The sequence below is a fragment of the Dicentrarchus labrax genome, unplaced genomic scaffold (genome assembly GCF_905237075.1).
Source record: "Dicentrarchus labrax unplaced genomic scaffold, dlabrax2021, whole genome shotgun sequence".
Taxonomy (NCBI): domain Eukaryota; kingdom Metazoa; phylum Chordata; class Actinopteri; family Moronidae; genus Dicentrarchus; species Dicentrarchus labrax.
Genome location: NW_026136711.1, coordinates 14,977,252 through 14,991,378, shown reverse-complemented (window position 1 = coordinate 14,991,378; position 14,127 = coordinate 14,977,252). Strand labels below are relative to the sequence as shown.

Sequence of the window (14,127 nt, the reverse complement as noted above, 5' to 3'; positions counted from 1 at the left end):
AAAACTATTTTTGTTTACACTTTTGCCTCAAGGGAGGCTGAAATATACATCTATACAGCAATTACAGTTTTTTGCCTACACACATTTTCTAAAAGTGTTGGTCACTTTTTTTTTTTTTTTACAAACATCCATGCAAAGTTCCACAAAACTCTTAATAATAATCTCAATAATTGTATTCAAAACAATGTTTGAATGACGCACACACACACCCACACACTAAAATTAGGTTTCTTGTTTTTATCTTACCACAGGAACACTGACATCACTGGCAAACCGTCTCTTTGACCAAACAGCAGGGAAAGTATCACCTGGCATGACAAATCCAGCCCTGATATGCTTCAGCAGCTACATCACCACATGCTTCCTCCATTACTTGTATAAAAAGCAGATGGACTCATGGGGATTGAATTCATTTACTTTTCACCACAAACCTGTAAAGAAAAGAAAAGAAAATTGAAATGGAGAGTCCACCTTTAGCCCTTTATTCCTGAAGCCTTGATTGCTAATTGAAAAGCAACAGGTGTTCACCCATGTCAAGAGTCAGTGCTGTAATTGGAGGTTTGAATTTATCATTCTGAATGGTGGCTTTTCGGTCACTGACTCTCAAATTCCAGTGTTCAATTGACAACAACTGTAGGTACTGTTTCACAGCCATTCTCTACTAATATACAGGAGAACTGCCATAGAATGAATCAATCATTGCTCTTTTTTACTATAATGCAGCATCTAAAGAGATTTCAGTGACCAATTATGTGAATGCTACAAATTTAGGGACTGTCCCTATAACTGTATTTTCATGTGCCAGAAAAAGCTCAGCTAAAAAAAACCCCACTAACATTGGAAACATAATTTATAAATATATTTGGACTAAATGGAATTACTAAATTTGTTGAATGTTACAACACAGTACAGCACATTCAGAGCCAATTGACAATGTATTACTTACACACACCCTTTGACAAAAGGGAGATCACAAGAAAATTGACAGCTGGCTGTTGAACATTTAGTGACAGTCAGTATGAACTAACACATGCAAGGTGTTATAAAAGGAAAATGAATACATATGCAAACAGCTGTCACCCTTACAGTTGAGATGAAACCATGAACATGTGAATTACACATGTGATAAGGCTAATACATACACTGGTGCCTGTTCAGCTTACATTTATGTATGAAGTCTGATCTACCCAATTTAATATTTCCCTAGAGGTGAAATCCATGGGAAAAAGCTGTTAATACCTGTCACCTGAGCAAGCTGCCACTGTAAAAGCAAAACTTTATCAATTCAAATTAAAGGTTCAGTGGTGCAAATGATACAAATACCGACGCTTCTGTACCACTCCCATATCCTAACAACCACAGGGGAACCGTACATGATAGAGTTGTGGAGATGGGTGAAATTAATGGGTGTGTTCGGCTACAGAAGAACTGCTTCATGACACCAAGGTGGCATGCAGGGTGCAACAGTGCATCCTAGTGGCCTAGAGGAAAATCACAGGAAGCATTTAAAAAATGTGCCCAGGTTAAAATATTTTTGTGGGGCTTTAATTGCCAGTTTGAAAATTGCTTAAAAAACTGATTAAATTCTGCAAATTATCTTGATGTGTAGCAGCACAGTGCCTTTTAGTGTCTTATACTACAGGTTTAGATAAAGCTCTTTATTTAGGGGCCATAGTCTTTTTGCAGTGGGGGAAGGCCAAGATGACATAATCATGCTTTATCAATGCTGCTAAAAAGTTCAACTAAACCTAAACTGACAAAAAACAATTGGTTACACCAGTAGTGTAGTGGTATGCTACAAGTGAAGCTCATGTAAAGAGACAATAAAAGAGATGAGATTTGGGATGTGTGGTTTAGATGATATGAGTATATCAGGTGTACAGTATTTATAGGGTGTACAGTATTTATAGTGTCTGTATAGAGTCCATCCATGCAGAAAAAACAATCCCAAACTGAGGCAGAGGCACACACATACCTGCACACATGGTCACTGCACACATTCACTTGAAAACACTCAGCCATCCATGCACATACCCCTGTCACACTATTCCATACCATGCATCTGTGCACACACATTCACATTCAATTACATGAAGTTAGATGCACTCATGCAGGAAGGCACACACACACAGTTGCATGCGTACAGGTATTTTAGGTGTGTGATTGTGTGTGTTCAGTGCACATTTGAGAGCTCAGTTTCTAGAAACAATACATAAATCACAGAAACAATGGCAGCAGTCAATGGCGTGCCTGTGTGCGTGCCTGTGTGTGTGTGTGTGTGCCTACAGTGGTGCCGAACAGGCCATGATGTCACTCTGCTGGCAAGAAATCTATGACTGAAGATCTTTATAATTTGAAGATTGTTTTTAGGTTCATGACTCTGTAGATGGCAATGCCTGTCATCATTGTCCCCAGAGGATAAATTCTGCTGCCTGGGTCATCCGGATTTTCCCTCCAACAACACCAGCAGGTTGACATTTTAGTTTTTTAGTGACAGAACTATTGGATGGATTGCCATTAGCACCACTTGCAGGTCAAAGGTTTCACTTAACATCTAATGGATTCATTAGCATAAACCTTTGTACAGCCATTCACGGTTCCTATAGGATGCATCATGATGATACCCTGACCTTGCCACAAATGTCTATCACTATAATACATTCACGTTCTCCTCAGGACGAATTGTAATAACTGTGGTGATCCCTAATCCTTAGCTTAAAATCACAATACTTGTTTTTCAGCTGCTCTTTGTGCTTAGCGCTAATTAGCAAAATGCTAACATGCTAAACTAACATGGTGATTAGTTATACCTGATTCATACTGACATGCTAGCACTGTCATTGTGTCCATGTTTAGTCTTGTTAATACGACAGAGATATTGCTGCTCTGATCATGAGTTTCATTTTACCCTGATATTTCCCCAACGTAAAGGACTTTGACCCAACTTTTCTTGCCCTCACACATACAGTCAAACTTGTTTTATCAGTTTTATTTTATTTAAAGTGTTCCCTTTTTTTTGCATTATATGACCTACAATATGTGTGGTATTGTTTCTGAATACAGAGGCTTCAGACATTGTGTACAGTTACGCCTCTGATGAACAGGATGACCTAAGATTCATATTCTGGGGAGGAAATGAGCCAGATGTGGCATGTTGCTTCTCATTAGTGACATGCAGCTCACTCTTTTCCCTGTTAAAACAAATACGCTGCCTAGACTGTGTATGTGGCAGCTGGAGATGAGTATTCAGTTAAGTGGAAGAAAATAAATCAAAGGACTTGCCATCTTTTTGTGATGATTTGTCTAATTCTTGTCTGGTATGTCCAGGAGGAGGAAGGGGAGGCGGGGGTGAGTTGGGAAATGAGTAGATGGTGTGTGTGTGTGTGTGTGTGTGTGGTGGGGGAACAGAGCAACTCAGAGAGAGACAGAGAGAAAGTGTGTGTTTGGACCAGCTGCACAGCAAATCTGTTTATTCTGCACAATTTGGCATCAAACACAACAGACTGCTGAGTGCTTGCTACTGCTTGTGGTGCCCCATTAAAATGGAATTTATTGCTGCCTTAAGAGCAAGCCCGAATTACACATTTTTCCCTCTGCGCTCCGTCCTTCTCCCTCTCTCTCTCTTATTTGCATTTGCTTTTTCTTTTTCACCGGCTGTGGTGGTGGTAGCGGGGTTTTTTTCCACTTCTAGCAGCAGCTGTCAGACAAGTCGTCAGAACGGCTCATTACAGGCCCAAACAGGCAGGTATGGTTGGCATGCCCACCTACCCGTCAGCCATCACTGCCATCTTCTCTCTCACCTGAGTGAGTGGTGCTCAGACATCACATTGAAGGGAACCTGAGCTGTCCATGAATGCGGTGGCATCTCATGCAGCCATCACTCACTATACACTACATGTCACAGATGCTAAACCATTTTTAGTGTTTCGATGTCCTTCACTTCCCCCTCAAGAGGCCAGTCAACTGGTCCAAAGGTGTGTCATCTGAACAGGTAAGAAGATATTCTTGTCGTTTGCAGGCAGCCCATGTTATGTGGGTATTTTTAGACAGTTAAATGTCACAACTCTGTTTCAGCTGCATCCAGATGACAGTGACTGAAATAATCAAGTTCCGGTTTAAGATTTAGGACACATAACATCACCAGCCTGACAACCTGTTACCCAATTTAATATAGACTTGTAACCAGACTTTGAACTTACGCTGTAAAGAGAGTGTGAACTCTGGGCCCGTATTTCGCTCCATAAATCTCCTCAGCCAATGATAAATTCATATTTAATGACCATGGCTATCGTCTGGGAAGGAGGAGCATTCTTTCATTATTGCCTCTTTCCCCTGCTGCTTGGTCGAGATAATTGATTTCTCTGTGGTAACAAGGTATCGACCACGCATGGTAGCCGGCTAAGACGGTGGTTCGATTCAAAGGAGGGGTGGAGAGGGAGCAGAGGGGAGAAAAAAATAGAGGGAACAAGGGATGAAGCGGAAAGAAGAGAAAGAGTGAGAGAGCAAGAGCATTGAAAGCCAACACGCAGGACAATTATTTGCAGTTTAAAAAAAAAAACTCACCGCCGTTAGGTGGGTGTAGATTGGACAATGACTCTTTTTCAGGGCTTTTATAAGCCTAGTGCAGAACATAGTTTGGTATTTCAGTGTTGTATGTTTAATTCACCAAATGGAAAGCATATTGATCACACAATCTGTCACATAATTCATTGAAAACAGTGTCAGGAACAAATCTGGAGGACCACTTTTCAAGCACATGCTTAGCCTGCTAAGGAAGCACTATATTGGTCCTTGGTCCTCATGTTTATACATTTGCAGCTTTGCTTTTGTTCTCTAAATCTGACAAACTGCTTTTTCCTTTTGCATGGCCCATTTTTCTGTGATTTCAAATGTGTACGATGCCTAGCCTGATCCATCAGTTGATCTTCCAAACTGGTGAGCCGATTCTACAACAAGACAACAAGAACATAGAAATGCCCCCAGCTAGTGACAAAATATGTAAAACAGTTTTTGCAAGTAGTCAAATACAAGACATGCAAGGATCACTTGTCTAGCGGTTAACAGTTTTTCACTTTAACAAACGCATTGACTATATACATGATCAGATGGTTGGATTTGACTGGCTGTTATTGAGTTAACATCTCTGAGGTGCTGACATTATTGGCACTGACCTCAAGCAGGCAACACTGCAGACACCCACTACATGCTGCACAGCCAGAGCTTGACACGTATAGACTGTATTTTCAATCAGTCAATAACAGCAATAAACCTTATGAATTGAATACGGTATTGATTGTATTCAGGTTCCAGAGGTGGTTAACATTTCTGTTGGTTCCTTTGGCATCACTGCCTGCAGTTCACTGTATAAATAGAGGAATTAAATAGTGCTGTTGTTGTTGTGTGTTTACCAGCTTACATTGTAATTTATTTAAGAGCTCTTAATTGGACTAGTTACTCATTTGGCCCTCGTTGGTCCCACAGCAGAGTGGAGCTCTATCACTGCACACTGGGGCATGCTGGAATATGGAGCTACAGAGACACACTGTACACAGCCAGCTGTTTGATGTCTGCAGCCGCCGAGCGTATGCTGCACCGTACAGCATAAATAAACACACAATCCCCCGATGAGAGGACAGATCGACACACAGGAGACCTTATTTCAGGCTAATGAACTATTAATGCTGATTTGAAATTCAAACATTTTTGGAGGGTGTTCTCTGCAGTCATTCATGGCTCTCTTTGTGTGTGTGTGTGTGTGTGTGTGTGGCGTGTGAGAGTGAGTGAGTGAGAGTGTGTGAGAGAGAGAGCGTAAGAAAGGAAGAACAAACTAATTTGGATGAACTCTGCACACCATATTTTTATTTCTCCCCCAAACAGCTGGGCTTGGATCTCAAAGGGCCTCATGTGTTGTTGAAGCTCTATATTGAATGAGGCCATATAAAATGTATGTCAATGGGTTCAGCCTGGCTTAGCACTCTCCACAGCAACTGTTAATGGAATAACTATAAGATGTATAAATGATCCCTGCTTTAATTCATAATAATGTTAGACCTCATCGCCTGCCCACTCAGCCCAATAGATTATGGAAATAGCTGTAATGACTATTGGAACAATGAGCCAAATTGCATTATCATTCAGTGCCACATCAGCTTTGGAATAACTCGCGCCATGCTTTTGCTCTTTCACTTGAATAACAATGACCAACATTCAATTTACACCAGGAAAATGAAGATGAAGAGCGTAACACAAATGAAGGTTTTAGGCTGTGTGAATTAGGCATTAATAACAATAATAATAGGACAACGGTAATCGATGTCCAGGTGCATAAGGGATTTTTTTGGTTTGAATTGCTGGTAACAAAACCCACACATCCAACATGTACACCTCACATGCCAATCTCAAGCACGAAGAACACCCACCAAGACAAAAGAACCAGTCTCTTCAGGTTTTATTTTCAGCTCAACCATGGACTTTTGTGTGATCTTATTTGAGCTCAGACAAAGCAATGATGGTTAAAATTCAGTCCATAAAATATTGAAAGTAACTACATCTGTTAGACAATATTTCATTAGAGAAATAGAACCATACAATGGAATAAATGTACAAGAATGTATAATACATAATGTGGAGTCTTCCTCATTCCTCAAACAACGCATGTATTCTTCACTGAAAGGCAAAACATGGCTAGATAGTTTTAATGACCAAATACTGTGAATCCGTTTTTGTCAGCATTTCTCCTTTAATTAATTAATACTTGAACTAGTAATCTCATCACATTAAAATCTGGAGCTGATAAAAGGTGACAGTGAGAGCAGCAGAGAGAAGAAATTCACTAGGGGAAAAAAGCTACTGTGGATACAAACCTAAGTGTGCATGCAAATCAGTTTTCACATTCATAAATTAAAGAAGCTCCAGATTTTATTTTGTAATGACCACACAGATGTGCGTCTCAGATCTCTGGCTCGTGAGAGCGAAAATATTGGATTAACTACCCTAAATCACAGGAATAACTTAGAGTATTTCCAATGATGTGTAAGTGTCAGTAATACTGACTGGCTGGCTGTGTGCATAGTATACAGTAGATCATTCTCACTGGTTAAAGCTTGAAAATCAAATGTGGTGCAACAGCACCCTCTAGTGGCTGTGAACTCCCTGGTAGAAAACACATAAACTCAGATTGTTACAGATACAGTGCAAAATGCAACATTATTCCCATTAGTATCAGTGTTTACATTGTAGTATTGTTAGTAGTAGTATATAGATTGTCATGATTGGTATACATCATAGTACACAGTCAACATAAATATAAAATAAAAATGTGGCATCATGAAAACAAATAAGACGTTAGTTTCAGGACAATGCTGAGGTAACCAAAGCCAAAAGACAAAGAAACACTGGCCAATAATACAACTTATTTTTTCTTTGTTCAATGCAGCGGCGTATTTCATGGGGGCTTGAGCACCCGTGTTGCTGTGGTTACAACCACAGGTCCAAAGAAGGACCAACACCAGTGAATGCATAGCTTCTGTTCTGAACATGCAAGTGTTCAGTACAAAGCAGAAGATAATAATCCTTAAATTGGTTTCTAATGGGTGCTTGGTCATTAAACCTCTTACAATCACAAAGTTGCCACCACAGTTTTGGTCAATAATAAATCATTCGTAATCAAAGATATAAAAACAAATATAAAAACACGCGTGCAGGAATCTTTTTAAAAAAAAACTGGTTAGCAAGTCTTTCATAAAACACTGGAGAAAAAACCTCCGCAATAAAACAGTTACATGCTAAAATTGCACAGTAGTTTTCCCACATGATTATGTGAATATATATTCAGTTATTGCAATAAGAAACCCAGAAGTACAATATGGGTGAACTTTCTCGTTTGCCATTATTTCAGCTGTGGAGAAGCGAAGAAGTTTCCCTGGCGGTTAGAGGCAGCCGATCCTTTGCTCTTGCTCCCAAATCTAAGAGTGTGGTGGGGGGGTGGGGGAGTAGAATTTTAAGCTTAGTCAGAGTAATTTTAGCAAACGCAATAGCCAGAACAGGTACGAAGACAAATTTTTAGAGGTAAAAACACGACTCCATTCTTAATATAGATCTTGACTAAGACTTTTTTGTCAACCTGCATTTCCAACACAGAGTTAACATGCGTCGGCTCCTTTTACATTAAACAAGGCCTGGGATATCTCAGTGTCGAGCTGTTTACACAAGACATTGTTAATAAAACAAGCCTGCATAATGTTTAACATTTTTTTCGGTGCATTATTGAGAATTCAGTCTCTTTCCTTTAATTGAAAGACCTAAATAGTTCTTCCTTATTTGTTTTTAATAGCATCAACATTATGTCATAAAATATGAAACTCAACCATTTGCCTTTAAAATAAGGGCCATACACACCCTTGGTACACCCACACAGGTATTTCAGTTATTAAACCTGATTATTCCTCTTCTTGGGACATTTTGACAAGCTATAGAAGGAAAAGCTGTTCCTAATAATTAATGTCACTATTTTATTCAAGTGTCCCATTAAGCCATGACAGTGTGACAGCACAAGGACCTGAAACAGCTAAATGTAATGCAGCTATCATTCAGTCTGTTATGCACATAGTGCTTTTTGTACATGTTCAATATATCCTTATGTTCTTTACAGTCCCATGCCTTGTATATATACACATCTAGCAATAAAATGTTTAAATGAATGTGCAGGGGCTCACAAGTTAACGAGGAACCAGTCACATGAGTGCTGATCAACGTTTTTACTGTCCACACAGCAGACACTTATCCAAGATTTTTTTAAATTCTGACATGAACAAAATCTTGCTTTCATTGTAGAAAAGATAGCTAAATGATAATATTCAAGATAATTATAGCTATTGCCATTAGCTTGGTTTCTACTAAGTGCAGTTTGAAGGATGTGGCCCTGCTTTTCCTCTGCTCTGTATTAACACTGTAAGAGAGTGTGTGAGAGTATTAGCAAGCTTACATGGTGGTGCTGGAGAAGGTGTGCATCATGCGCTGGGACAGCGAGCTGGAGGAAGGTGTTTTGGCCATCATCTGGTGCTCTGGAGTGGTCACTGGTCCCAATATGCTCACTAAAGATACATTAAAGATCAATGCATTCTCAGTTTGACACAGCTTGTTTTGACAACCAAAGATGTTACAAATGGGTACAAATACTAAAAAAGGAAAAAAAGTTGGTGTTAATCTCTTATCTGTCATATCATGTGTACTCTTAACAAACTGATATTAGTGAAACTTTCATTCTTGGCAGTCACCTGTCAGTGATTTACCTTTGTGATCTGGGGTGTCATTGTGGGGAGCATTGTCCATGCCTGCATTATCTGGATAAGCAAAGTTGCCCCAGTAGCTTGCTGGAATACTAAGCAAGCGCTCTATAACCTAGAAAGACATTAAATGAATTCAATATTAGTAAAACCATTCTAAAGAACAGAAACATCTTGAAGTAAACAAAAGCACACACAGCCATAAACTATGTGCTACTTTATAAACACTGGACTAGGGCTCTGAACATAATGCATAGACATTGCAGTTATTCTTTATTCTCATTCACTTTACCCTTGGTTGTCTGTTTGTGTCATGCAGGATGGTCATGGGTTCTGGGTCAGGAACAGCATGACCTACAAGAGTAGGACCAAAGACCCTGGCCAGGTTGTTCACATCCATCTTGGTGTCCACACTCTGAGAGACACTGGGAAAAGAGAAAGGGGGGGTGGGGGTTAAATAGTTTTAACTACAATGAAATACAATGAAAGTTATTGTGTACTGTGCTGTGATGATGTAGGTTTCAACATGCTTGCTCACTCTTGTCTCAAACCCTATGCAATTTGGACAATAGGAGCACATGGTAGTAATAAAATGATAAAACAAAAGGCTACTGAGCTCTGCTACAACTTAATTAAAATTACTTTTGCAGATGGATCATCAGGCAGGCCAGAGTGTCTCGGTTGGGTTGAGGCAGTTCACTGATGGTCTGATACAACATGGCGAGACTGTTGCCATCATCCTGGATTTCTACAAAAAACATTAACACCAGTCATTTAATATTCTTGTACGTGCCTGCTCCTTAATTCACTCAATTAAAATACTCGTTCTTAGAAAAATAACACTAGGTAAACATTTAGACAGATACAGACAAATGCAGATGCAGCAATCTTATGTAAGTGTTTCTACCAGTCTCAGAAACTCACCAGCTGCTTCCATGAAGGCTTTGTTGAGGTGGAAGGTGAGCAGCGGCTCTGGAAGCTTTCTGAAGAAGTCTTTGAGGACACCTGTAATGACGTTGATATCATCTATTTTGTTAAGTGGAGGGAGAGTCTTGCCTCTAATCAGCTTCTCCTTCAGCTCCTTCACCATGCGCTCGTGGCCAGAGACTCTGTAGAGGCCAACCTGAGGCAAGGAAAAGATAAAAGAAACCGGCTCTCATTGTCTGACTGCCTGTGATAACATACTTCTAAATGAGATGACTAATGTCTGCAGTAATCACTCAAGGGTGAGGATCAGAGCATAATATGAAGGTGACAAGTAACCATGGACTCTCAAAGTCTGTCTCACCTCATGCAGACCTCTGTGTTCAATCTCCTTAATGCAGTAGATAACCAAAACTGGGATCTTTGGGGAGGTGACTGGAGCAAAGTCAGCCAGGGTGGCCTGCATACAAAATATGCCAATTTATATGTAGGTAAAATGACAATAATGAACAATGGTGGAAACATGCCATAAAGCAATGTGAAAAGTGTACCTCTGCTGTGTTCTTGATGGGAGTGCTGATAGCAGTGGGATTACAGGGCAGGGGACAGCGTTCACGACACTCTGGGTGGGTCACGACCCTACAATCGTGGCAGCGAAGGAACATCTTGCCAAACTTTGTTCTTCTCCCACATGGTACACAGAACTCAGACTTGATCACCTTAATGATAGTGGGGACACAATACCAAAGATGAGTAGATACTTCAAGTAGTACGTCCGGTTTGTAGCAATGATGCAGAGATACACAGTCTAAATCTGAAATGCTTCACTTTTACAACAATAAGGCTACAGTCTTACTGTTTTGGCGATGAAGTGGTGCTTCTTTCCTCCTCCGTTAGTTCTGGGGGTTCGAAGTTGGGCTGGGAAATCTGAGACTGGTGTGCTGGGAGCCTCACTGGCAGTCTCAGATTGGTCAGTAGTGGTTGTGTCAGCCCATGCTGGAGCAACTGTGGACACAATCACATGTTGGTAAAATGCCAAAATCAGTCTAATTAATTTTGTTGTAAGGTCCCATAATGAGAATAATAATAATAATAATAAAAAAGAAGATCTACAAAGTTCTCACCACTCTTTCTGCTGCGTGTCCAGTAAGGCACAGTTTCAATGGTGGAGACGGCCTCGACAGCACCACCATTTACAGGCACAGTGATGGTGGTTTTGGTCACTATAGACTCATTCAGCTGAATCATATTAAAAAGATATTTTAATTTTCTTTTAGAGTAAACTGATGGACATTTGAGTTGGTTTAGACAGAAAGTCATTGAGGTTAATTTTCTGTCAATAGCCATTTTAATAGTTATTCTAATAAAGAGACCCAATCACCCACAGCTGTTTTACTAGAGCAGACCATTTTTCAAACATTAGTGTTGCATTGTCATTCGGCTGCAGAGGTCAGCATTACCCTATCTGATGTGCGTCCAGTAGAGCGAGGTTTCTTCACAGTCTGTGGAGGAATCTCAGAGAGTTTTCTGGAGGAACGCTGTGGAATAAAATGTAGCGTAATTTACAAAAACCTTTTGTCATGGATTGACTGCTGAAAACAAATAGTTAGACAGAGTTTTACTAATGTATAGAAACACATGAGTCAAATCACTGACTGCCTTTACACCTAGCTTTAAACTACCTAAACTGAAAGAAAATATTAAAAGGCATCTATTCAAAATGTGGGTGAAGACATGACTCACTCGTTTCTGACGTTTTCTCAGTCTTACGGTCCTCATCGCAGATGAATCCCAGTCCTGCAAGAAAAGTGGAGATATATAACTTAAAATGCCAATTCATTACACATGTCCCTTAATGAACACAGTCTCACTATCTGAACCTCAAATCATCAGTTCTCTTAAAATATAAAGTGAACCTTTATGGAAATGGGTCATTATACCAGAGAGTCGTCTGTTTGGTCATAGCTGATGTCTGACAACAAAGAAGCTGATTCATCGATGGTAGTTAACCTGTAAGATAAATTAAAGTGAATTTAATCTTCCTGTCTGGTGTTGTTCCTGTGTCCATGGTGAGTTTGAGAATTACACAATGTTCCCGTGAATTATATAAGCTTTAATACAGGAAGATGCATTTCAAAATCGATAAAAAACCTTGATAATGGTTATTTCAGAGCCATGGAGGATCTGACCTTCGACTGGAGTTGAGGTTGCCTTTAGCAGTCTGTGCTGCCTGGGAGTGAGCACTGAGGAAGGCCAGGGCGGAGCGCTGCTCCTCACTTAGGTGGACACTGTTGCCGTTGTTCTCTGTTACCAACAGCTCCCGGATCAGCTGTAGCTGACGTTCCTGTTATACCCATGAAGCAGCAGGTTGACAGAGAAAGGTCCATACATGAAAAAACAGGCAACTGCAAATGTATCCCATGAACAAATATGCAGATTTATAAGACTTATAAGTAGTGTTGCACCAACCAGCTTCTCGTAGACTGCCTCCGCCTTCTGCCGCCGGCGGATCTCCACATCCACCTGGTTGCGAGCATGCTTTAGTTTGACCTCCAGGGCTCCCCTCTCAGTCTCTGCTTTAGCCAGACCCTCTTTACAGGAAACCAGCTCCTCATCTGACTGCAGCCACTTCTTACGACACTCCTCAAAGTTCACTGCCATCTGGAGGAACTCTAAATAAGACAACGGAGGAGGAGATTGTTGTATTGCCTCTGCGCACAATAAACTACTTTCCTCTGTGGTGGGTAGGGTATGTAAATTAGGTCTCCAGAATTCATTGGTTTTAGTGGCAATGATGCAAATTGCCTTTAGAGTCAGGGCAAAAATACAAAGAGCTCTGCTGTATAGTAAACAAATGAGTGACAGTGTTTCCTGTTAGTTAAAATGGAAATGAACTGCTTTATTTGGACTATTGAAATGGAAATTTTTACTACACCCCAATAGCTATTTCATCCCCCATTTGTGCCATGCGCTGCACCATCAGTTTCCACAGCATGTCTGTAGTCCTGGTCCCCTCATCCTTTACTTACTAAAGCAAAGGCTTTATACTCAGTACTGCTTCTGTATTCATTGTCTGTGGCTAATAATTGATCGCAACAACTGACACTACCACTGCTACTAACGTTAGCACCATGCCACCACTGACCAACTTAATTACAGTAACGCAACACAGGTTCTTAAAGTCCATTGTGGTTCTCTTACAGGTTTCTATAGGAGGTGGCAAATACCAAAACCAAGTGTGGAAATAACTTACGTGGTTCAATGCCCTCATTGAGACCGTCCACCTGGGCTCTCAGACTCTGAAACTGGTTGTACAGGTTCACCACGGGCGACTCCATCGTGTCTCACTGCAGCTGGATTAGTTTAAGTTGACATCAGCTTAGATTAGTAGGGAGAAGTGGGTGAGTTGGGCGATAAAGCCCGTTAATGTTACTTTCATTTTGTTGACGTTTTACATTGTTACCGTAACGTTACCGACCCTGCATTTCATGTCAGTACATCTTCGAACATGTTGAAATGAAACCAACAACTAACGTTACATCCTTGCACGGAGTGAACACGATAGAATTTATTTTTAGGTTCCTTCTCCGCTAAACTCAATATAACTCGTAGGCTTATTTGCTAAATTCATGTCACGCCCGGTTTAACGTTACTGCGCCTATTAAGAAAGCTATCGGCATGCTAACACTAACGTTAGCAGGCTTGTGTTACACTTTCCTACCTATCGTTACGTTAGTCAAAAGAAAAATAACAAAACACGTACCTGTGCAATAATTGTCATGTGATAGTGCGGTTGACATGTAATGTAACAACGTCCGATGTTAAAAGCAGAGGTTAGGTTGTTTATTCCCGCAGCTGTGCCACACCTGTCTTACAAAGTTTGCACATTCTTCTACACAGTTCAAAATCAGCGCCGGTT

The 14,127-nt window shown here is 40.4% G+C and overlaps 1 protein-coding gene across 2 annotated transcripts; it reads right to left on the bottom strand.

The window, feature by feature from the left end:
- Positions 1-6,433: 6,433 nt before the first annotated feature.
- Positions 6,434-14,127, bottom strand: LOC127372314 (rac GTPase-activating protein 1-like). Of its 2 annotated transcripts, none has more exons than XM_051415878.1 (17): positions 13,972-14,127; positions 13,462-13,586; positions 12,678-12,880; positions 12,398-12,552; positions 12,149-12,218; positions 11,952-12,005; positions 11,669-11,746; positions 11,333-11,447; positions 11,065-11,213; positions 10,760-10,927; positions 10,573-10,668; positions 10,209-10,407; positions 9,927-10,032; positions 9,577-9,709; positions 9,291-9,399; positions 8,984-9,092; positions 6,434-7,964 (listed from the first exon to the last, which is right to left on the bottom strand). In XM_051415878.1, exons 2-17 carry the CDS (start codon positions 13,544-13,546, stop codon positions 7,889-7,891), a joined length of 1,905 nt encoding a protein of 634 aa, XP_051271838.1. In that variant the 5' UTR covers positions 13,547-13,586; positions 13,972-14,127; the 3' UTR covers positions 6,434-7,888. The 2 variants fall into 2 exon arrangements, with proteins under 2 accessions (XP_051271838.1, XP_051271837.1); XM_051415877.1 differs by having other exon boundaries at positions 13,462-13,561.